General features: G+C 36.6%; 1 protein-coding gene across 4 annotated transcripts in view; it reads left to right on the plus strand.

The window, feature by feature from the left end:
* Positions 1 to 23,599, plus strand: part of DAGLA (diacylglycerol lipase alpha) — a 115,948-nt gene that overhangs the window by 81,004 nt on the left and 11,345 nt on the right. For all 4 annotated transcript variants that reach the window (XM_087715091.1, XM_087715111.1, XM_087715105.1 and 1 more), the window contains 11 exons: positions 1,034 to 1,168; positions 2,122 to 2,199; positions 5,457 to 5,581; positions 8,162 to 8,318; positions 9,047 to 9,130; positions 9,278 to 9,355; positions 13,388 to 13,468; positions 14,504 to 14,646; positions 20,189 to 20,257; positions 21,733 to 21,805; positions 23,502 to 23,599. The exon at positions 23,502 to 23,599 is cut by the window's right edge and continues 99 nt beyond it. In XM_087715091.1, the coding sequence (XP_087571217.1) occupies positions 1,034 to 1,168; positions 2,122 to 2,199; positions 5,457 to 5,581; positions 8,162 to 8,318; positions 9,047 to 9,130; positions 9,278 to 9,355; positions 13,388 to 13,468; positions 14,504 to 14,646; positions 20,189 to 20,257; positions 21,733 to 21,805; positions 23,502 to 23,599 (1,121 nt within the window). The remainder of the gene's footprint in view (positions 1 to 1,033; positions 1,169 to 2,121; positions 2,200 to 5,456; positions 5,582 to 8,161; positions 8,319 to 9,046; positions 9,131 to 9,277; positions 9,356 to 13,387; positions 13,469 to 14,503; positions 14,647 to 20,188; positions 20,258 to 21,732; positions 21,806 to 23,501) is intronic.

Below are 23,599 nucleotides of genomic sequence, written 5' to 3' on the forward strand. Positions count from 1 at the left end.
AGTGGCTTAATTCAAATACCTGTTCCATTATTCTGCTTAATGCCTGCCATTCAACAAATTTTGTCACAGGCCTGATTTATATAATAACGTTAGTATATAACATGGTTTGTTGAACAAGTCACAGTGCCATGATTCACATAACACTTTCATGATGAGATAGTGGCAATATCATGCTAAGTCAACATTAAGCAAACCATATTATATGTTTATCTATGTGTAGTAATTAGTATTTCATATTACTTCATCTTATTAGCTTTTTTTATCATATATATGGATTCAAGCATTATTTCTTGACTACTGTAGTGAAAAAAATTTAAGTAATGCTATGTAAAGGTAAAGGTTCCCCTCGCACATATGTGCTACTCATTCCCAACTCTAGGGGGCGGTGCTCATCTCCATTTCAAAGCTGAAGAGCCAGCGCTGTCCAAAGATGTTTCCGTGGTCATGGGGCCAGCATGACTAAATGCCGAAGGCGCACGGAACGCTGTTATCTTCCCACCAAAGTGGTCCCTATTTTTCTACTTGCATTTTTACATGCATTCAAACTGCTAGGTTGCCAGAAACTGGGACAAGCAACAGGAGCTCACTCCATTACGTAGTGCTAGGGATTCAAACTGCTGAACTGCCAACCTCCTGATAGACAAGCTCAGTGTCTTAGCCACTGAGCCATTGCATCCCACTAGTCACTGCGTCCCACTATGCTATGTATATTATTTTAAACGTCTTGGAAGAAAAGTTTAATGTAAATAAAAATCAATACATTCAGCCATGTACAGAAACTGGTAATCCAGAAATTGCTGCATTTATACATAGTACCAAGGCAGCATTACTGCTTATTCAGTAATGGTTGCTTAATTCACACAAAAACTAAGTTATAAAGGATTGTTTACATACTGTAATTTTTAAAAAAGCAAACTCCATTGTGGTTTAATATAATGCCTTTAGCAATCCAACAAGCTAACAACTATTTCAAGTTCTTGTCTCTTGCTTATTGCAGATTAATTTTTCACCTTTTCCTCTTTGGATCTTTCAGGATGCTTACTCTGAAATTGCATATCTCTTTGCTGAATTTTTCCGAGATCTTGACATAGTCCCATCTGATATTATAGCAGGCCTCGTTCTACTACGTCAACGACAAAGGGCAAAACGCAGTGCGGTGTTGGATGAAGTGAGTGTGAGGAATTCTCATTTTAACAATGAAAAGTGGGTGAAATAGGCTTTCGTTACTTAAAATTACCTTCTGTGATACATTTCATTTGGAAAATACCTAATACTTCATCATAATTCACTTCCCAGCTACTTAACAGTTTCACTGTTTCTTATTGACAACATTGAATTAATAAATATTTGTTTACTGAAATAGAGGAAATTATGATTTTAAATGTCTTTCAAAAATCATATTAGTTATGAGAAAATTCCATAAAGCACCAATTCTCTCTGGTCTGATTTTTTTTTAATTAACCACTTAACAATTTAATTTGGTCTGACTACTAATTCTAGGAATACATTGAACAAACGTCTAGGACCAATTGAGTGTTGGCAAATACTGTAATTTGGATAATGAAGACATTGCTTATTTTGAGAGATAGTTGCAAATATCCTATTAAACATTCTTTTTCGCTTTCCATCCAGAAGACGGAAAATAGATTAATGTTGGCCAAGCATCACAGCTCAGCAATATAGGTCACAACTAAAAGCCTTTTTTAACAATTTCAAGGCTGGTACTGTAATTATTTTAATTAAGCCTATTTTTGTGGATTAGAATCCACTATTAGATTATCATATTTGTATTGTAGTCCACAAAAATCAAGGCATAAATGTATCATTCTCTTTGAAGGATATGGGTGGTTCAGACATGTGAAAAATAAATAAAATTGTCTATAAGATGTTACAAAACTGACAGTTGGTTTTATATATTTCTAGGCTTCAGATTCAGGTAAAAAAAATCATCGATCTCCCAGTATTCAGAGAAGAGAGAAAAACAAAGAAAAAGAAACTGACAGCACACACTTAGAATAATATGCTTTCCAACTACATTAATTCAAACAAAGAAGTGTTTACTTTCCTTAAGTACAAGCTGAATATTTTAATTACATTTTCCCTAATCTATATGATTTACAGGCAAACAATGATATACTAGCTTTCTTGTCGGGAATGCCAGTTACCAGGAACACAAAATATTTGGACCTGAAAAACTCAGTAAGTTATCAGATTGTTTATTGCAGAAAATATGCAAACTCAGTGGATCAAAGGAATTAGTTGTTCTGTCTTTCCCTGGATAAACTCTTGTTCTGATCTTAGATGTTAGAGATCTATTAGATAAGGTAGAGATCTATTAGTTCATAACAACACGCATGAACATATCTTGCCAAAGCAAACAACATATGCTATTTGATAGGTAAAGTACTGTCAAAGTGTAGGTAAATCTAATTAATACATAAAAATCAAACAAAAAATAAATATAATTAATAATTAAAATAATTCATAAATTAAAAAGAAAACAAAAACAAACAAGACTCAAAGGGCAGACTCGATGGACCACTGAGTATTTTTTGCCATCAGTTTTCTGTGATTCTGTTTCCAGTTTCTTTTATGTCTCAGAGAATTATTGCTGTACCCTAATTGCATTTTGAAATTTCCTTCTAACATTGGCCAGTTCTTTAAAAGAGGATCAGGCAACATAAATTGCCCAGTATTTAAATGTTATCACAATAATATGACTTAGGGACTGTGTAACTCTTGAAGGATTGAAATCTAATCTGGAATAAATGCTCCATAGAAAGCTTCTACATACAAAACAAAGCTCCTGGAGCACTAGGGAACTACCAGAGTACTACAAAAGAGCCGATAAGGTTCCAATCTTCAAAAAGGGGGGAAATGTATCCAGAAAACTACAGACCAATAAGCAGCACATCAGTATCTGGGAAAATCCTTGAAAAGATAATCAAGCAGCGGATTTGCAAGCATCTAGAAATGAGCAAAGTGATTATTGGAAGTCAACATGGATTTGTTAAAAACAGATCATGCTAGACAAACCTTACTGACTTCTTTGACAAAGGGACTAACTTAATGGATTGGGGAGCTATTTGGAATATAGTTTTTTTAGACTTCAGGAAGGAATTTGACAAAGTAGATCACAACCTACTTGTTAATAAGATATAAAAATGTGGAATAGATAGCATCATCACTAGATGGATTTGCAACTGGCTGATCAATCGCACTCAGTGTATAGCCCTCAGTGAAACTACATCTACATGGAAGAAAGCATGTAGTGGGATACCTCTTCAACATCTTCATAAATGATTTAGGTGAGGGGACAGAAGGGGACCTTATTAGATTTGCAGACAACACCAAGCTGGGGGAATTGCCAAAACTTTAGAAGATAGACTCAATACTCAGAAGGATCTTGACAGACTTGAGCATTGGATCTATCAAACAAGATGCAGTTCAGTGGTGAGAAAATGTGGCAGGAAAAATAAAATGCACAGGTTCAGAATAGGTAGTATCTGGTTCAACAGTAGTAACTGTGAAAGAGAGCCATGTATCCTGGTGGATCACCACTTAAGTATGAACCAGCAGTGTGCTGCAGCTGCCAAAATAAGCATTGCAGACTTAGATGCATCAGCAGAGGGATAGCATCAAGATTACGAGAAGTGATAGTACTGATCTGTACTGCACTAGTGAAGCCACGCTTGGAATACTATGTCCAGTTCTGGTCATCACGATACAAAAAAGATCCTGAGGTCCTAGAAAGAGTGTAAAGAAAAGCAACAAAGGTGATAAAGGGTCTGGAGGGTAAATCATATGATGAATGGTTAACGTAACTAGGTCTGTCTAATTATTGAAGAGAAGGCCTAGGGGGTGACATGATAGCTGCCTTCCAATACTTGATGTGCTGTCACAGAGAAGAGGGGGGTTGACCTATTCTCCAAAGCATCTGAAGATATGGAAAAGGAGTAAAAAGGTGCCAAAGAGTTTTGGTCTATGTGGGTTATTTGTATTTATGTTTACTGTATTAGAATTTAAAATTGAGAAATTTTAAAATATGTATTTATTTGATTTTTGGACTCCTTGAAGAGTCCCTGGGCCACATTCTGAGAATGGCTGGCATAGGTAAGCCATTTTTGTAAGCAGTTATTTGTACAAATCAGTTATTTATAGTTATTTGTACAAATGAATCAACCACTGTAGACTGTTTGCTTATAGCACTGTTTATACCTAGGTAATAGAACCATTTGAGATTTACTGGGACTTTTGTGAGTTAAATAAGCAATACTTTTGAATTAAAGCTATAAACCTCAAATGTAGACATTTTATAGCTTTAATATACAAAAAAGATACATAAATGAAGAAAATTAAGAAAAAAGACGATGCATATTTTGAAAACAGCTATATTTAAACATTTCATGAAACTTTATGAAATGGTATCTCTTTAATGGTATCTCTTTCCATTACATCAACCCAGAACTAGTATATGATCAGTGAGCAAATACACATCATCAATCCAGGTTCTGTAAATCCTGTATAGAACTGTCTTTTTATCATATAAGAACATTATGTTCTGGTATACTCCACACTTCATAAATCAGTAGTTCTTCATATATTGATAAATTAAAAAAAAATCGTACATAATTTCAACTCACTCATACAGCACTCTTCTCAAAATCATTAACAAACAAACCCAAATTGGATAAGTGTGGCATGAATACATTTCATCTGCATATGTGTCTCTTCCATTATTTTAAACTTACAGCATAATGAAGTTGATAGCCAACTCTTTTTAAAAGCTTTACGAAGTATCTAATAAATATGGAAAAAGCTATCATTGAATTAGTCCCATCTTAAGATCATGATAACTTAATATCCTTTAATCATTCATTTATTAAAACAAATTCCAACTTTTGATTCCAATTCTTACAAATTCTCTGTCTCTAAAAATATTTGGAGTTATGCATAAGTTCATTTAATGATATTTTAGCAGTAGGGAAAAGATCTTTGCCCAATCTAGTTTTGACTGCACTGCATCTTACTACTATTACTATTTAGGTTTTGTTTCCACTTTTAACTAATCAGAGGGCTTCATTCTGTCAAAATGCATGAACTTTGTTTAGTTGTTCAAACAAGCCAGAATCAAATTAAGGGTTAGGATCTTGGCTTCTAAGTAAACCACATGTTACAAATCAGTTTTCTTAGCTAGACTGTACAATAATAAGGTTCTCAAGCTGGTTTAAAAATGGAAGCAAAATTTTCTTACCCACTCAGCACCTATCCTAGAGAGTGCTAATCTCAGGCTTCTTCATTCAAATAGTGCCTGGAGGTGGCTATTTGGAGCTTAATTGAAAGATCAAACAGACGATGGAAACCTAATCAGAAATTATAATTTCTTGATAAGTAAGTAAGAGGAAGTTATTTCTAATTATGGCATCATGCCATAATATTTGTTTTATTTCCTTCAGCAAGAGATGCTGCGATATAAAGAAGTATGCTATTATATGCTCTTTGCTTTGGCTGCTTATGGCTGGCCCATGTATTTGATGAGGAAGCCTACCTGTGGACTCTGTCGCTTGGCCAGATCCTGCTCGTAAGTATTGATACAGATTATTTTAAATGTCTTTTACTTTATTATCTCATTTATTTTTTTCTTCCTCTGTCTCCTCATCCATTCCTCCTTTGTTGAGGGGTGTGTGTGTGTGTGTGTGTGTACTAATATATTCATTCATTCATTCATATTCTCTTTCTGGCAGTGGTGGGTTTCAAATTTTTTTAGAACCTCTTCTGTGGGTGTGGCCTGCTTTGTGGGAATGGCTTGCCAGCCATGTGACCGAGTGGGAGTGGCTTGGCAGTCATGTGACTGGGTGGGCGTGGCCAACTTGTAAAATATGGTGAAACTCACTTAACAACACTCTTGTTTAGCAACCAAAATGTTGGCTCAGGAACTCTGGCACTGAAGTGTGCAAGTCTTAAAACTGCCAGTTACAAGACCCTCGCACCCCTAACCCTTTAGGGAAAAACCCCCAGGGATGTTCAAACTTGACAGCTTTAAGACTTGTGGACTTCAACTCCCAGAATTCCTCCTCTCGCTCTTAATCTTGATGATGTGCGGATGGGCGGGGGAGGGAGCTGGAAGTGGTTCTAAATGGCACTGTAGATTTGTGGAACCTCTTCTATAGAAGAGGTTAGAACTGGCAGGAACCCACCCCTGCTTTCTGGCCACAAATATTCCTGATGAGCTCACAAACAGGGAACATGAATACATCCTTCTCCCACCACTGATCTATTTGGCAGGATATTGTTCCTATGCTAATCCTAACATTAGGTTTTCAAGTCATATGCCCTTAATAGCCCATCCTGCATGAATATATCTGATAAAATCATTCCAGTGACGTGCGGTCAGCTTTAAGCCTGGTGAGGCACTTTTTAGACTTGTGGACTTCAACTCCAAGAATTCCACAGCCAGGCATGCTCAGTTCCGATTTAAAGCGACAGCATTTTTCCCCCTTGCAAAATAAGTTTTCCCATTCTTTTTCTTCTCCCTCCCCCTCCTTCCTCCCTCTCTCCCTCCCTCCCCCCTCTCTCAAACAGACACATGCACACAGAGAACTTCGATCCCTCTCTCATTCACTCACTCACAAACACAAACACAGAAGTTGGATTGGATATATTTTCCAAAGGCTTGAAAGCAGCTCCTCTGCCATACCCCCCCTCCCCTGCTGCCTTCCAATCAAACTTTTTGAATTCCTCCCCCCTCCCCACACACGTACCTTTTCCAGCTGTTTCAGAGACGATTTCAACTCTGCTTCTCCCTGCCCTGCCCTCCCCTCTTGAAAGGCCAGAGCTCTGTCAGACTGAGCTAGTTGCTCCCAGAGAACTCTAAAAAGCCTCTAAAAATGTCCTTTACAGGAGGCGAGAGAATACGTGCCTCATTTGCATAAGGAATTCTTTGCTTGTTAACCCTTGCTTAACTCTTAAAAGGCGAAAAATTCCTTATGCAAAAGAGGCCCCTAGTTCTCTGGCCTCCTCCTAGTTAATACTGAAAGCAGACACCAAGCCACTGTGACTTGAAATCTGGTAGCAACTACCCTGGCTTTAATTATTTTTTAAAAAATATTTAAAATTCTTTCCCTGAGGACACTGGTGAGGCCCCGCCTCCCTTGTCTCTAGTGACTGCACGTCCCTGAGTCATTCGAATTAGTAACCAACATCACACGATTCAATGGTCAATTATGTATTAACTACTGGCAATTGTTTAGAAATTAATATAAATCATATTTCATTTCTAATTTTACTTTGGATCTTAGGTACATATCTAAGCACAAAGGGCTATAAATTAAGTTAATAAATATTCATAACATAGTATAAAATCTCTACATAAAATCCCTAAAAGGCCATTATAAGCTATTTGTCAGCCTCTGCTTTGCTGCTGCTTTTCGGCTGCCATTGAAACAGGGAGGAGGGGCATGGTATTTGGGAGGGGAATCATTATGTGCCAGAGGACTGTTTAATTAGGGAGTTATTCTCACCATCTCTTTGCGCATGTGGAAGGAAGGGAGTTTCCCGCCAAGGTGAACTGTCCAGCATTCCGTCCTGATGATGATTTTCGAAGATGTCTCCCACCTGACAGTTGGGTGAATTATGATTGGACTATGGACTGGGGTACCAAGGGGAGGGGATTGAATTTTGTATTGATATCTATTGCTTTTGCCCCTTTTTATTCAGATTCAGCTTTGCTTTGCTTCTTTTCGTTTGTAACCAGTATAAGTACACTTAATTCTGAAATATGGACTTGAGTGGTTTCTTTCTTGGTTATTAAATGAAGGGGCAGTGACACTATTAACTTAAATATTTCTTTTGCTATCTTCAGTAGAAATCCTTTGTCTCATTCTTTTTTAAATATATACATATATGGGGAATCTTGACCTTTAATTTACTAATAGCTGAGATGAGCATTTATTTATTCAAGTGTTCAAGCTAGAAGTGTTGAAAGGATTAGAAGAATTTGCCATTAAAGCTGACTTCCGGGATAATGAGAAAAGGATGACAATTTTGGACAATTGCAGTCTAATAGTTTTAGAACTTTCTTATGAAACGCTAAAGTGGAATTTTGTCTAGAAAGAAGATGTTTTTTCTTTCCATATTATAATGATTATGCTTTCTTTTAAAGTTGCTGTTGCCTCTGCACTACTCGGCCCCGTTATGCACCTGGTGTCACCATTGAGGAAGATAACTGCTGTGGCTGCAATGCTATTGCAATTCGACGCCATTTCCTTGATGAAAACATGACTTCTGTGGACATTGTGTACACTTCGTGTCATGATGCGGTAAGGGTTGTTTGAAAAATAACTTGTGCTGGAGAAGACTGCTAAAGTGTTTTGGAGAAATGTGCTGAGGCAGGAATAGGAAAGTAGCTTTCAACCCCTTTAGGTAAGAGATCATTTTGAAGATCTGATAAGCATTGTTGATTGCTTTTCTGCGTTTACTGTTTTGGAGAGAAAAAACAGGTGCCAAAAAGTGAAAACGGGGTATCAAAAAATCTTGTAGTCCCATGGCTTTGGCCCAACCCTACCATCGTTTCTTTCAGTTCTACATTCCCTCCTATGTCATCCCCAATATATATCATCATTGTAAGACTATGTGTTTGACAATAAAGAGACAATTTTCTACATGTGACAAAATAATGGAGCTGAAACATCAGAATTCACTTTTCAGATGTGAAATTATAAATTCCTGTTAGAATTAGCTCAAAAATGTTGCTTTTCTACGAGGAGTTGATTAGGAAAGAAAATGCTTGGCATTTAGGTAAGACTAAATAGAAAGAACAAGTTTGGTGTAGTCCTTAAGGCAATGGGCTAGAAACTGGGAGACTATGAGTTCTATTTCCATTTTAGGAACAAAGATATGCTAGATAATCTTGGTCAAGGAAGAAGGCAGTGGCAAATCACTTCCAAACCTTGCCAAGAAAGCTGCAGGAAGTTGTCCAAGGAGTCAGCACTAACTTGAAGGCAGCACTACAAACACTAACTATTGCACTATATTTCATTACTTTTAGGTTTATGAAACTCCCTTCTACGTGGCTGTAGATCATGAAAAGAAGAAAGTAGTCATTAGCATTCGAGGAACTTTATCACCAAAGGTATTTTTTTTTCTTGTTTACTTCAGTCACCGTGTGATTGTTTCATGCTCTGAACCTAGAAATCTGCTAATGTGCAAATGTATTAATAAGATTTGTAACAATGTCTAAGCCTCATATATCATGGAGTCTTTTTTCTTCACCCCAAAGGATGCTTTGACTGATTTGACTGGAGATGCTGAGCGCCTCCCTGTGGAGGGTCATCACGGAACATGGCTTGGACACAAGGTATTTATAGAATGCTTTTGATTTTAGTTGGTTAATATATACACCATACTTTCAAATAATTCTTTTAAAATTTATCTTGGAATATATAATTTAAGATTATTTTTAATCCTTGTATGAAAGCCACAGTATGCAATCTGTTGGTACTGAAAAAGGTATAAAAAGCTGTTGAAACTTTCATTCAAATTGGTGTCCTCCCCAAAAACAACTGGCAGTTAAAGAAACAAAACCTGGTGATAATCCCACAAAGCTGATGGAATATGAAATGCAATTCTGAGTTGAGTTGAGTTGAGTTTATTGGTCTTGTATGCCGCCCACTCCCGGAGGACTCCGGGCGGCTTACAATAAAAAGGGGAAGGGGATAAATAAGACAGACAACAATTTAAAATACAACAACATACATAGTTACCGTGGGGCTGGATACTTCAACAGCCCCCGGCCTGCCGGAGCAGCCAGGACTTAGTGGCCTTACGGAAAGCCGGGAGGGTAGTAAGGGTCCGGATCTCCACGGGGAGCTCATTCCAGAGGGCCGGAGCTGCAACAGAGAAGGCTCTCCCCCGGGGGGTCGCCAGCCGACATTGGCTGGCTGATGGAATCCAGAGAAGGCCTAGTCTGTGTGATCGGATCGGTCTTTGGGAGGTAATTGGCAGGAGGCGGTCTCTCAGGTACCCAGGTCCGATGCCATGTAGGGCTTTATAAGTAATGACTAGCACCTTGAAGCGTGTCCGGAGACCAATGGGTAGCCAGTGCAGCTCGCGGAGGATAGGTGTAACGTGAGTGTACCCAGGTGCACCCACAATCGCTCGCGCGGCTGCGTTCTGGACTAACTGAAGTCTTCGAACACTCTTCAAGGGCAGCCCCATGTAGAGTGCGTAATTCTGTAACAGAAGACAATTTTAAAGATTCAAGGAGTGTAGAATATTTTATTATATATTGATATTTATTATATATTGATAATTAGACATACCTTTATTACCTTGGATTATGGAAAATAAACATTATTGTATTAAAAGATTAAGAAAAACTAAGTCAAAAATTATAAAAGCCTGAGGTAAGAAAAGCAAACATGTACAACTAGTTTACAAATGATAAAATGTTTGACAGTACAAGTGTAAGTAGGAACTGCTTTGTTTTTCTGGATGATTTGTGATGGCTCAGCAAGAACTTTTTACGCCAAATAAAGTTTTTTCCCATCTTGAATGACAGTGCTGAAAGCAACGGGAGGGATTACAAAAACGGATTTTGAGTAGAAGGGCTTTGAGTTTCATTAAGTTCAAATATTTTAACATCATTCGGATTTTTTTTTAAATCCAGGAATCTGCAGATGCCAGTAGGTTACCAGTACCCATAACCAGGTTCTTTTAAAAAATAATACAGATTTTTCAGATCTGCTGACCTCTGATCCATAGTCAGTAAATCTGAAAGGATTATGTAAAAGCAATTACAAAGCACCATTTCAAGTGACATCTGCTGAATGCACTCACACAAATCTTAAATTACTTTTTCCATCTTTGGAATTTGACATTCTTATGCCAGCCAGTGCATTCCTATGTCTTGATAATTGATTCCATCTGCTAAGTGTATTCTGCTATAGCTATCTCCAACCCTTCTCCTTACCCTGTGGAAGGCCTTGCTATCACCACATAAATCCTTTTGAAGGATACAGAAAGGATTTATATATTTTTTTTAGTTACCATTTTATAGATGCAAAAAGTAACATTCACCATTTGAATTATAACAGCTGTCAATTCCTTTTTCAGAGTACAGCCATTCTTTCTTTCTTATTTTTGCCATTATTAACAGGCAGCTTCCAAGTTAACTACCTAACTTTCCAGTTTTAAATACCATTCCTAATATTCCTAAATTACACTGAGAATAAATAATTCAATATATTTTATTTATTCATTTATTAAAGGTGTTTGCTGCCCCTCTCTCTGCAAGGCAAATCTGGGCAGCAATACAACATCAAAATGAAACCATAAATATATATACACCACTGTATAAAATCACAATGAAATACAGATAATAACTAAAAGATGGGAAGGAAAGGAGCACGAGGAAGATAGGAGCTGCTATTAGCTGATCCAACCACCGCCAAGCCAACCAAATTAACTACAGAGCCAATCTCAGGGGATAAGATGTTCCAAAGGACTGGGGCCACAAGAGGCTCTTCGCCTGGACCCTGCCAACTAGAATTCCTTGACTGACAAGATCTGCAGAATGCCTCCTCTATTGGCATGGGTGGGGTGAGCCTGTCCCATAGGGGCAAGACAATTTTGATTAGCACACAGAAACTTTAACAGGTCATGAATGCAATGGTCCAAGTATTGGTCTCTACATGCTGTACACCTCTTCAAGATCTGTTTTACTTGTTAACAAATTTTTGGGTACAATCAATAGTGCTGATTTAAATTGACAAAGCCTTTAATGGTTTAACATTATGGAGGACTGCCTTACCAGCCATAATTTATTGAACCAATATATTCATGCCAAGAGATGTATTGTGTCCCAATTTCATGAAGTGAAAACATTGAGGCTTTTTATCTAGCAAATGTAGATGCCCATTTTATGCATAATAATTCTAACTGTCTTACAATAATACTCCATATAAACAAAATAAATGTAACCAACAGACCTTACAACAAAATCATATCCCATTACACTTCTGCATCTCACTGATTGTACATTTGCTGGGTTCACTTTCATCCTAGGCCAATGCTGGTGTTGCTGTTTTTTTTTACCAGCGTCTTAGACCTATGGAACTGCTTCTCATTAGTTGAACTGGCCCCAGATAATGGTGGAACACAGATACAATTAGAACAATTATTGGGATTAGGATTTTTTTCTGATTATTCGGATGGTTTACTGAAAATAGCTATATTTTAATTTAGTCTGTAGCATTACCAGAATTGTGTTGGAGTATCTTAAATTACTGCAATTCTTACTGTAAATATTTTGTTCATACACAACTGTAGATTTTTAATTGTTCTAAATCAGGGGTGTCAAACTCAAGGCCCACAGACCAGATGCGGCCTGCAGGATACTTAAATCTGGTCCATGGGGCTGACCTGGAAATAGAAAAGGACTAGCCCACAATGCCTCTGGTAGCCAAAATGGGGCGGGGGCTGTGCAGCCGCCCCCATCACACTCCTTTTTCAGACTGGATGGCCTTCTGTGACATCCTGCTGGCCAAAATGGGGCACTCCCCCTGTTTTGGCTGGCAGGGTGCTGCACGAGGCGTTCCCCCCCCCCACCCCTCGGCCAGCCCGCGATGGAGAATAATGCTGATCTGGCCCACAAAAAAATCCATTTTGACACCTCTTCTATATTGTTGTAAACTCTCTGGAGTCCCTGACAGTCTCAGTAACATACTATACAAGCATACTTTAATAAACTGTAATAAATATTGCAGTGCAACATTGTGCCATATAGATAGGTGTCAGAGAGGATTAGGAAGAGGCAGAGTGCTTCTCCATCTGGGTAAAGGAGTTTGTCTCTAAGTTGCTCTGCTTACTAATAGAAAAAGCTTTAGCTATAGTTCTGCCCATGATACCTTATTTTTCATTTATCTCAACACATATGTATCATCTTCAGTGGGCATCGGGCACTGAACAAATTGTATACCATAAAAGTAGAATAATTAAAAAAGAATGCAAATTAAAATGTAGAAAACATGAATACAGTGGCAATGAGTGACAAAATTGTGACAGGCTAGGGTTTGGATCGGAACTGAAACTATTTAATCAAAGTATCTCTGTTTCTCCCAGGTTCATTTCCCATTGATTCAAACTATAGGGAAGTCCAAGAAATCTGAGTTCCTCAAACTAGTATAAGCTACTAAGCTTTAGAAGTGGTGCTCAATGTAACATGTCTCTTTGATCCCTTATCAACATTGGATTTCCCATTTTACTGAAGAAGGAAAGAGTCACATTGCCTCGGTCACTTGAATTAATACCTAATTTTTAAAATGCTGGTGCATAGTGCTCAACTTGGTTAAAACTCACATTTTATGTTTTCTTTGTTGTTTCTTTTTAGGGGATGGTGCTATCTGCTGAGTATATAAAAAAGAAACTGGAGCAGGAGATGGTGTTGTCTCAGGCTTTTGGGCGTGATTTAGTAAGTTTTTGTTTATGTTCAGAAAGTAGAGTCATACCTCTATGTTTTTCTATTAACTATTGAACACTATGTCCAAAGTATTTGAAATACTGCTACAAATTAAAAACATCCAGCATTTTCCACTATTTTAAAAAACAATTCCTTGAAAGAATCTTTTTAAAGATTTAAAAATTCATTTAAAAAACATTTATAAATTTTAAAATATTGCTGACATTAATTTCATTCATCAAACATACTTTTTCAAATTAATTAATTGAAACCACTAAAATTTGATGAAAAGGTTCCTTATTCCGATGCTAAAAATAAAGTAAAATGTATTAATCACTTATTAAAATATTAGAAGCCTTCACAAGTATCCATCTCCCAAACAATGTGATTTCTCATTCATGCTAACTATGCTGTTTAGAAAATGAGAAAGTGATCAGTTGCCTGCAAATGGCTTTTGTGCAACCCTGAACAGTCCTTTTTCATTTGCTATTAGAAAACATTTGCCAGTAAAATTCAAAAACATCATCTGAAAACAAGTTTTCCCCCTATAAAGTTGAGTAATAGTTATTGAAAAAAAATCATTTTAATTCAGAGTAATGATTAAATTTATTTAAATTTACTTAAACTTCGTAAGATTTGAAATCAATTTATGTATTTTAAAGAAAAAACTAGGAGCAATTGTAGCAAATTTATTAGAAGACTACGGTTTATGTTTGCAAAGATTAAGGGATTTTATTTGTGAACGTTTGGAAGTTTCTCATTGGCTTTTGGAAGAAACTATATATTTATTTTATTTGGTTTTCTATTTAATTTTAAAAAACTGAATGCCACTTTTTTTTTATTCCCTACTTTTTCATTCTTTAATGTTACATTGCAATTTGTTACTATCAGAATGGTATAATTAAATAGTGTTTTAAGAAAAATGCTAATTAAAACATACATTTTACACTGGTTTGAGAGAAATTGTTTAAAAAGATGGCAGATAACTGCATAAATAGATGGAAATGCCTTAATCCTTCAAATATCTAAAAGGCTTTTGTTTTGTAGGGCAGAGGAACAAAACATTATGGCCTAATTGTAGTTGGCCATTCCTTAGGAGCGGGCACAGCAGCCATTTTGTCCTTTCTACTACGTCCACAGTATCCATCTCTAAAGTGCTTTGCTTATTCTCCACCAGGTGGGCTTTTAAGGTAGGTATCTCCAGTATATTTAGAAAATAAGAGAATACAGAGCTGTAACATATGAGCCAGCAATGAGCTGCAGTTGTCAAAAAAGACAATGCATTCCTAGGATGCATCAGCAGAGGGATAGCACCAAGATCACAAGAAGTGACACTACCTCTGAGATCTCATCAAACTTTGGGGAAATAGTTTCAAGGTTTTATTTACAGTTTTAAGGATAGATACTGACTTTTTAAACTCCCCTGTTGGTAGGAGGATTTTTATGCTACATGTCAATTACTTCATTAGGTAATATCATATCATCAAGGACCCAGCAACCTGTCTCTGGTGATAATCCCCTGCTCTTGCAAAGTCATTCTAGCACACAGGTGTCAAACTTGATTGCATCACATGATGTCACATGGTGTATTGCAACGTTTCTTGCCTTTGTAGAGCCTGGGTGGGCATGGCCTGCACATGATGCATCCAGCCCACAGACCGCCAGTTTGACACCTCTGTTCTAGCAGAATTTTCTTTGATTCTGTTCATTCACCTTATCCATCATCTTCCATTTATATTTGCCACAGCCTTGCCAAGTACAATTGATTTTTCTCGTCCATCACGAAGTTGTATCATAAGCTAGCTAATATGTCATACCTACCTCTGGTTAAATCCTAAGATGAAAGGAACAATTTTTTGCTGGAACATGGCTCAGAACAAATAGACAAGGCAGAGCCAAATAGTTCATCTGGTGTTTCAACTAAGTCTTAGTACTTTCCTATTTATCAGCCAGTCTAATGCCTTTGGTAGTTAATTTTTTTAATGGATTTGGTTTCTGAACATATATTCTCCCTCCACAAATCTTCTGTCATACTAAAATCCTATGTGTAAAGTATTTTAACATTGACTTTCCGTTTTCCTGTAACCTCATAAGTTTCTATTAGCTTTCTTTTGTGATTTCTGTTAGGTATTCCTATCTTAGTGTACTGGCAAACAGTTGATCTACTGGGATTCCTAGGAGTAAATTTTATCTATAATGTTAATTATCCACAAATTGCTTTTCTCTTGATATAGAAATACATTATCAATAATACAAACCTGGAGCGTTGTTATTATTATTGATTTAATCTTCAATTTGATTCACAGTCTGGGACTGGTAAAAACAAAACAGTTCAAATTCTAACCAAGGACCTAAATGCTGTTAGAGTATCACCTGAATATATGAGTAGTTTTGAGTTAAGTGGTTTTTTGCAAAGTCAGAATATTCAGGTCTAAGAAGTGCAAAATTTCCATGTGTCTAGGCAGCCCTTTGAGTATTACTCCAAGGGCTCCTATTACTATTAGTATAACCATTGATTTCTTTCTCCACAATTGTTCAATTTCAATTCGCAAATCACGGTATTTTGTTTTTTTTCTGGCTGTTTCTCTTCAATTCATGCATCACCTGGTAGTGCAATATCAATGAACCAGATTTTTTTCTTTTCCACAAGAGTGATGTCACACATGTTGTGGGCCAGATATCTGCTTGTTTGGATCTTAACCTGTTCATTTTCAAGAACTTTGTCAACTTGGTGTTTCCAGTGATTTTTACTGCATTCAAACCCAAACTTTTGGCAAAGCTTTCAAAGCTTTATTTATTGATGATGATGATGATGATGATGATGATGATGATGATGATGATGATGATGATGATGATGATCTTTGGTGAGATTCACAGCCTTTGGGGCTGGTTGGTAGCTCAACAGCTCGAGTCCTAACCAAGGACCTAGGAACTGTTAAGGTAACGTCGGAGGATATAAGCTGTTCCAAGTAGGGTGGTTTTTTGTAGAATCAGAATGTTCAAGTCTGATAAATTTAAAATTTCCAAATAGCCCTTTAGGTATTGCTCCAAGGGCTCCAATACATTCGGGACAACACACGATTTCTTTTTCCACAGTTGCTCAACTTCAATTTGCAAGTCCCGGTACTTTGTGATTTATTCTTGCTGTTTATCTTCAATTCGTGCATCTCCAGGTATTGCAATGTCAATGAACCATACTTTTTTCTTTTCAACTATTGTTATGTCAGGTGGGCCAACTGACTTTCCCAGTTCCAAGTTAGCTTTTGGTCAGCTTTTTTCAAGTATTGGCTATGGATAGCTTTGTTTTTCCAATTTTCTGCTCGCTTCTCAATTACTTCTTTCTTATATTCAGCTTTTGACTTAGTTGTCTTTAAAAGGTCTCCTTTATTTACTTCCTTAATCATTGGTTCTTTACTTTTCTGGATATAATCATTCAAGCTGTGTTTTTCCAAGCTGTGTTTTTCTTCTTCCACAGTCTGTTTTACTTCTGGGGGCCTCAACCACCCTCTGCTCTTGGTAGATATAATCGGTCAACATCACTTTTAGGGTGCAAAGCATGATTCATTGTCATAAGCTTCCTTGTTTTTCTGTCTAAATTGTCCAACTCCATCTGGGTCCAATCAATTATTCCTGCAAAGTATCGGATCACAGTTTTAGCTCAGGTATTTATGGCTTTTATGATGTTTCCTCCACTCAATTTGGACTTTAATATCTTGCAAATTCATTGAATGTACTTGCCTGAAGTTAATTCCTTGACATTATTATGCATTAAGTCAGGAGCCTCTAAAATCCCCAAGTACTTGTAGCTTTCTTCTGGTTTTACTGCCTTTATCATTTCTTCATCTCAAGTTCTATTCCATCATCTTCTATGACCTTGCCTGCTTTAGTTGCCATTGTTGCACATTTGTCAATTCCAAACTGCATACCAATGTCTTGGCTAAATTCTTTTGTGCTTTTAATTAATAAATTCAGTTCAGCTTTTGTCTTACCAAACAGCTTCAAATCATCCATATATACCAAGTGCAAAATTTTCAGTCCTTTCTTTGCAAGTTCGTATCCATAGTTCATCTTCTTCAAAATGATTGTCAGTGGTAGCATTGAGAGAATAAAAAGTAGGGGTGAAAGGGAATCGCCTTGGAAAATGCCTCGTTTAATTTCTACTTCACCCAGTACTTCTTCATTAGCTATAAGCTTCGTTTTCCAGAGGTTCATTGAAGTTTCCATGAATTTTTGTATGTTGCTGCTGATGCCAAAGATTTTCAGGCATTTCTTAATCCAGCTATGGGGAACTGAATCAAATACTTTCTTATAGTCTATCCAAGCCATGAACAGGTTAGTTCGTCTTTTCTTTGAATCCTTTAGGATTAGTTTGTCAATCAGCAGTTGGTCCTTTGTTCCTCTTGAATTTTTGCAGCATCCTTTCTATTCTACAGGAAGCAAGTTATTTCTTTCCAAGTATCCATAAATTTGGTTTGCAATGATACCAGTAGGGAGCTTGTATGTTGTTGGCAAACAGGTGATTGGCCTATAGTTTCCAGGATCCTTTCCTTTTTCTTTAACTTTTTGGATCAAAAATGCCCTTCCAGTTGTCATCCATTCATCATTTTTAGGTGATTATTATTATTATTATTCGCAACAACAGAATTGTATCACAGCGGCCAGTTGTTTTGGCGGATTTGGCATTGATTACTAGTCGGGCCCCACCCAGGGGCCTAGGACATCGTAACTTATTTTCGTAATATGCGTGCAGATCCAAGCAGTGCGGCTTTTTGCATTTGACTGTTGGTGATTTTGTCAATTTTAACTGTTTTAAATGTAATTCCAGTGCTTTTGGAATAGCACCCAGTGTGCCATTACTACTGGAATTACCACTGCTGGTTTGTGCCATAATCGTTGAATTTCAATTTTTAAGTCCTGGTATTTTGCGATTTTTTTCATATTCCTTCTCGTCGACCCTGCTATCACCTGGTATTGCAATGTCTATGATTGTAACCTTATTTTTCTCAACCAGTGTGATGTCTGATGTATTATGAGCCAGTATTTTGTCCGTTTATATGCGAAAATCCCACAAGATCTTGACCATCTGATTTTCGGTGACTTTTTCAGGCTTATGTTCCCACCAGTTTGTTGCTGTTTTAATATTATAATTTTTGCACAAATTCCAATGGATCATTTGTGCTACTGAATTGTGCCACAATTTATAATCAGTCTGTGTGATTTTTTTACAGCAGCTGAGTATGTGATCAACAGTTTCATCAGCTTCTTTGCAAAGTTTGCATTTGGCATCATCAGAGGATTTCTCGATTTTGGCCTTAATAGCATTTGTGCTGATAGCTTGTTCTTGCGCAGCCAGGATTAATGACTCTGTTTCTTTCTTTAATGTGCCTGTTGTTAACGATAACCAAGTTTGTTCACTGTCCACTTTATCTTTTATTTTTTCCAGAAATTGGCCATGCAATGCTTTGTTCTGCCAACTCTCCATTCTTGATTTTATCACATCTTTTCTATATTCTTGTTTCTTCTGTTGGACCTTCAATAGATTTTTGTTCTTTACTTCGATTAATAGATGTTCTTGACTTTCTTTTAAATAATCAGCCAGTGCATGTTTTTCTTCTTCAACTATTTGCTTCACTTGTAATAATCCTCTGCCACCTGATTTTCGGGGCAGTATCACCACGTGGATGTAAACTGTAATGCATTGTCATTAGTTTCCTGGTTTTTCGGTCCAAAATGTCCAAATCAGCTTGTGTCCAGTTAACTATACCAGCTGTGTATCTTATAACTGGTATTGCCCAGGTATTTATGGCTATTATTATTATTATTATTATACTTTGTTCATTAAACATGAAACTCAGTCAATTGAACATTCAAAAATGCATCACAAATACCAGTGACTGGTGCTAATGGTTGATACAGGTGCTGCCAACGTCCTAGGTATCAACCAAGTACTATACCTTCTTAAAATATAAAATGTTCCGAGTAGCGCAGTTTTTTGCAGTTCTGCTGGTGTTATTGCAGGAAGCTGCAATTTGTTGATATATCTTATAAAATTCTTTGACATAGTACCAAGTGCCCCAATGTCAATGGGTATCACTGTTACATGTTTGATCCATAATCGCATAATTTCGATGGCGAGGTCGCAGTATTTCATCATTTTTTCCAGTTCTTTTTCTTTGTCTCTGGCATCTCCTGGTACCGCGATGTCAATAAATTGTACATTTCGGTTTTCGACAATTGTGATATCTGGTGTGTTGTGTTCCAAATGACGATCTGTCTGTATTTGAAAGTCCCACAAAATCTTCACCTTCTCAGTAGCCAGGAGACCACAGTGTTATTGCAGAGTAGTAGTTTGGCTGCCAGTTTACCAGTTCTGTTGTAGCTTCCCAAGGTGTACCTCAGGAGGTCAAGCTGGTTTAGCACCAGAAAGGAAGAGAGCTGCTTTTCCTGCTGCAGCATCCTAGATTCCTTCTTGTCCCTGGAACTGCCTCATAAATGAGTGCCTCAACCGCAACTGTTAGGTGTACAGAAGCTGAGGCAAGTGACGAGAGCTTACCCTGCTACATGGTGCTAGGACTCAAAACCATTGGAGTAGAAACCATCTCCAACTTTGTTAAGCTACTGAATCACCATGCCTCTTGATCTGGAGCATTGATTTCTTACTTGTTATGCTTACTTTTTTTTTTTTTACATAGTTAAATATTGGCATCATTTTCTTGTATCCTTTTCTTACAGCGAGGATGCTATGGAGTACTCCAAAGAATTTGTGACGGCAGTTGTGCTAGGCAAAGACCTTGTTCCCAGGCAAGTCAGTTAATTTGGAATTCTTTATTTCATTTTTCACGTATTTATAACTAAGCCATAATGCCTTGTCTCTATTCCAGTTAATATCAGTTTAATTTTACCACTTAACAACCATTCTTATACTTCTTCCTTGACATTTTTTTTCAGCTATCTTTCCCCATTTTACTGTATCTTTTCCATAAACACATACTGTACTTTAATGTACCACATACATTGACATAACCCTTCCTAACTTCTCAGCTGCCTCTATTACTGAAAAGGGTGAAATATGCACAAATATGTACCACCTCCTTAGTTATTTATACTGTCATTTATACATTTGTACTTTCTCCCAGGTCACTTCTCCTGAGCCATCTTACATCTGTGAATTATCTCCTGGCTATATCTTCCGTGCCATCTCCCATCTATACACTTTATCTTGATCTCTGAGTGTTGTCATCTTCCTTCTGTCTAGCATCTTTGTATTATGTGAGCTGTGTCATCTTATAGTTGTTTACAATTTATTGTTTTATCTATATTATCATTCCTTGCTTACCTGAATGTTATTTCATTTCAGATGTGTGCACTGTTACTTGCTATTTTTTAGTTTCCTTGTCATTGTAGCTAGAAAGCAGTTATGAATCTTTGCACAGTATTTTTTTTAAAGTCACAGAAACAATCGTTCTCAAGCAGTTATATTAGGGTTAGGGTTATGTTAACAGTTAACATTAGTACTAACATTAGTTAACAGACAATGAGTGATGGTGAGCAAGCAACTTCACTACAATAGAAGTTGTAGTGAAGACGAGATGTGCAAAGGGGAAATTGTATAGCAAATCCTCCCAGCAAAAAATTGGCAAAGACCACATTACTATTTTTGACTCTTACAAAAAATCCGGGATATTGGAAGGAAGGAAAGGCTACAGAAAAGAAGATTAAATTGAATTAAATTATTATCAGTAATAATCACATTTAACATTTTCCCAATAGAGGCAGAAATATTAATACCTATCATTGATTTGTGTAACACCTGAAATCTGTGAATGAAAAATACTGATGTGTATGTTCATAATCTCATAAAGGAAATCTGTTTATATCTTCTAGTATGAATAGTGATCTGTTTCATTTTCTTGCTTAGTTCACCTGTAATGTGAACTCTAAAATGTCACTCATGCCCTAAAGAGCATAGTAACTCTTCCTGCATATATTTGGTCAACTGTATGTTTTAGATTCCTACTATTAGAATAGTAAGCAAGTGTTATTTGCTAAGCCTTTGAACTCTTGTTTGGTTATTAGTAGTGTACAGTATCTAAATATACTGTATTTATTATCTAAATCTTATGGATAATGGATGAAAACCAGGGTGTTTATATACTTTGTCCTTATATTATACCATGGGTAAGTTATAGTTGATTAAATCTCTCTTTGCTTTTCTATTTATAATTCTCATAATAGTTAAACCTGCATCATTGCATCTGATACTCTTTATCATTCAGGATTGGCCTCTCACAATTGGAAGGATTTCGCCGGCAACTTCTTGATGTTTTGCAGAGAAGTAATAAACCAAAGGTAAAAAAAATTCAAATCTATCTGAAATGAAAATAATTGTTATAAATCTGTTTCTTTAATCTTTTTTTGTTTGTTTAGGATTTATGCCAGTTGTAGTTGTCTTCTAATTGTCAGGCCTAAGCAACCAGACCTGCTCAAAAATGGCTGAAACAAAGAACTTTATTGTTCTCTACCTAAATTACAAGAATCTCCCCAGACTCACTTGCCTTTCCCTGGAAACAACCCAATGAGGCTTCGTGGATCTTGGGTTTAGACAAGCTTATGCCTTTTGTGGCTGCACGAAAGCTAAGCCCCTGTTTGACTTCCCCCCTTCCAGCCTAGCTGGCAGTTTCCTATCAGTGATATATGGTTTTGATATTGGCTGTTAAGAGACTGCCACACTTTGGATATGGTACATATCCAGCTGTAGAATTGTAATTCATAAATTGTTTTCATGTTAAATTATTGGACTATTTTTAAAAATACAGAGTTGATACTGCTTTCATTTTTTATTTATTCATTCATTTATTAAATTTATAGGCTGCCCAAGTCTTTCACTAGTGTAAGATGTATGACAATTTAAAACTGTGCAACACTGCATACTCCTCCTGTCATTCATCTAAAGAGGTTTATGTGTAATTCCAAGTGAGAAGTATAAAGTGTCCTAGCAGCTGTAACCATGTGCAAAGCCAACTTTATATACTTTGTAGGAATATGAAGCTTATTAATACCTAATTACTTAATAGAAGTACAGTTACTTAACAGGAAGCAGCAGGGAAAGAAAAAAATATTTAAAATGTTTTCATTCTATGAATTATTGTATTTCTTGCAGGTTTTTTTTTAGTATGAATTATTTATTTTGACAATCAATAAACATTGTATTAATTTTCTCTAAATATGTATAGTACATTTCACATTTTCTGTTCAATTTCTATTGTTGCTTTTGTAGTTTTAAAAGTATTGGAATTCTTAACCGGACTCATTCTCAAACTGACACATTTTTAAAGATGTGTTCTTAGCATAGCACTTCAGTTTTACTAATACATCATTGAGGGAAGTTAGTTTATCATTAAACCTACTTAAGTGTCAGGATGATTTTTAAAGATTCCTTTTTAAAAATATATATGCATATCTTAGCACATTGTTGTGCTATGTGCATATGCATTTATTAGATGTATATCCTGTTTTGTTCTCCAGGAATTCACAGGTCTATATAACACCCTCTCTTCCAGTATTTTTCACAACAACCCTGAGGTTACATTGGACAGAGAAAAAATGACTGGGCCAAAATTATCTAATGACTTAAGTGATTAAGGGTGGACTTGAACCTGAGTGTCTTTAATCCTTATTCATTATTTTAACTACCATAGCACAGTTTCTCTGGCATAAATCAATAAATATAAATGCAAGACTACAGAACATATGAATTACACAAAATGTGGTTTCAGCTGTAATATACTGTATTGATTGATTTCTGCTATTGTATTGATTAACACATTGTAGTTGAATAAAGGTACACAATGTTAAGTCTAAGTGGACAAAAATGTTCAGTCTGTCAAGCTGAGATTTTGTGGCTTCTGATACACACACACAGAGACACACACACACTTTAAAGATTAAAACCACGAGAAAAGGTATGATTCCTGTTTTCTTTCATATGCTAGCTTTTAATAGTGGCCAGTTCACATTCCTTCATTCCTTTTTTCCCCTTGGATAGTGGAGAATCATAGTTGGTGCAACCAAATGCATACCCAAGTCTGAGCTCCCGGAAGAGCCTGAAGGGAACTCAGTAACCAGTAACCGCCTCTGGACTCA

Source organism: Thamnophis sirtalis, unplaced genomic scaffold (genome assembly GCF_051295495.1).
Source record: "Thamnophis sirtalis isolate CommonGarterSnake01/CBP01778 unplaced genomic scaffold, rThaSir2_p1.2 scaffold_1, whole genome shotgun sequence".
NCBI classification, from domain to species: domain Eukaryota; kingdom Metazoa; phylum Chordata; class Lepidosauria; order Squamata; family Natricidae; genus Thamnophis; species Thamnophis sirtalis.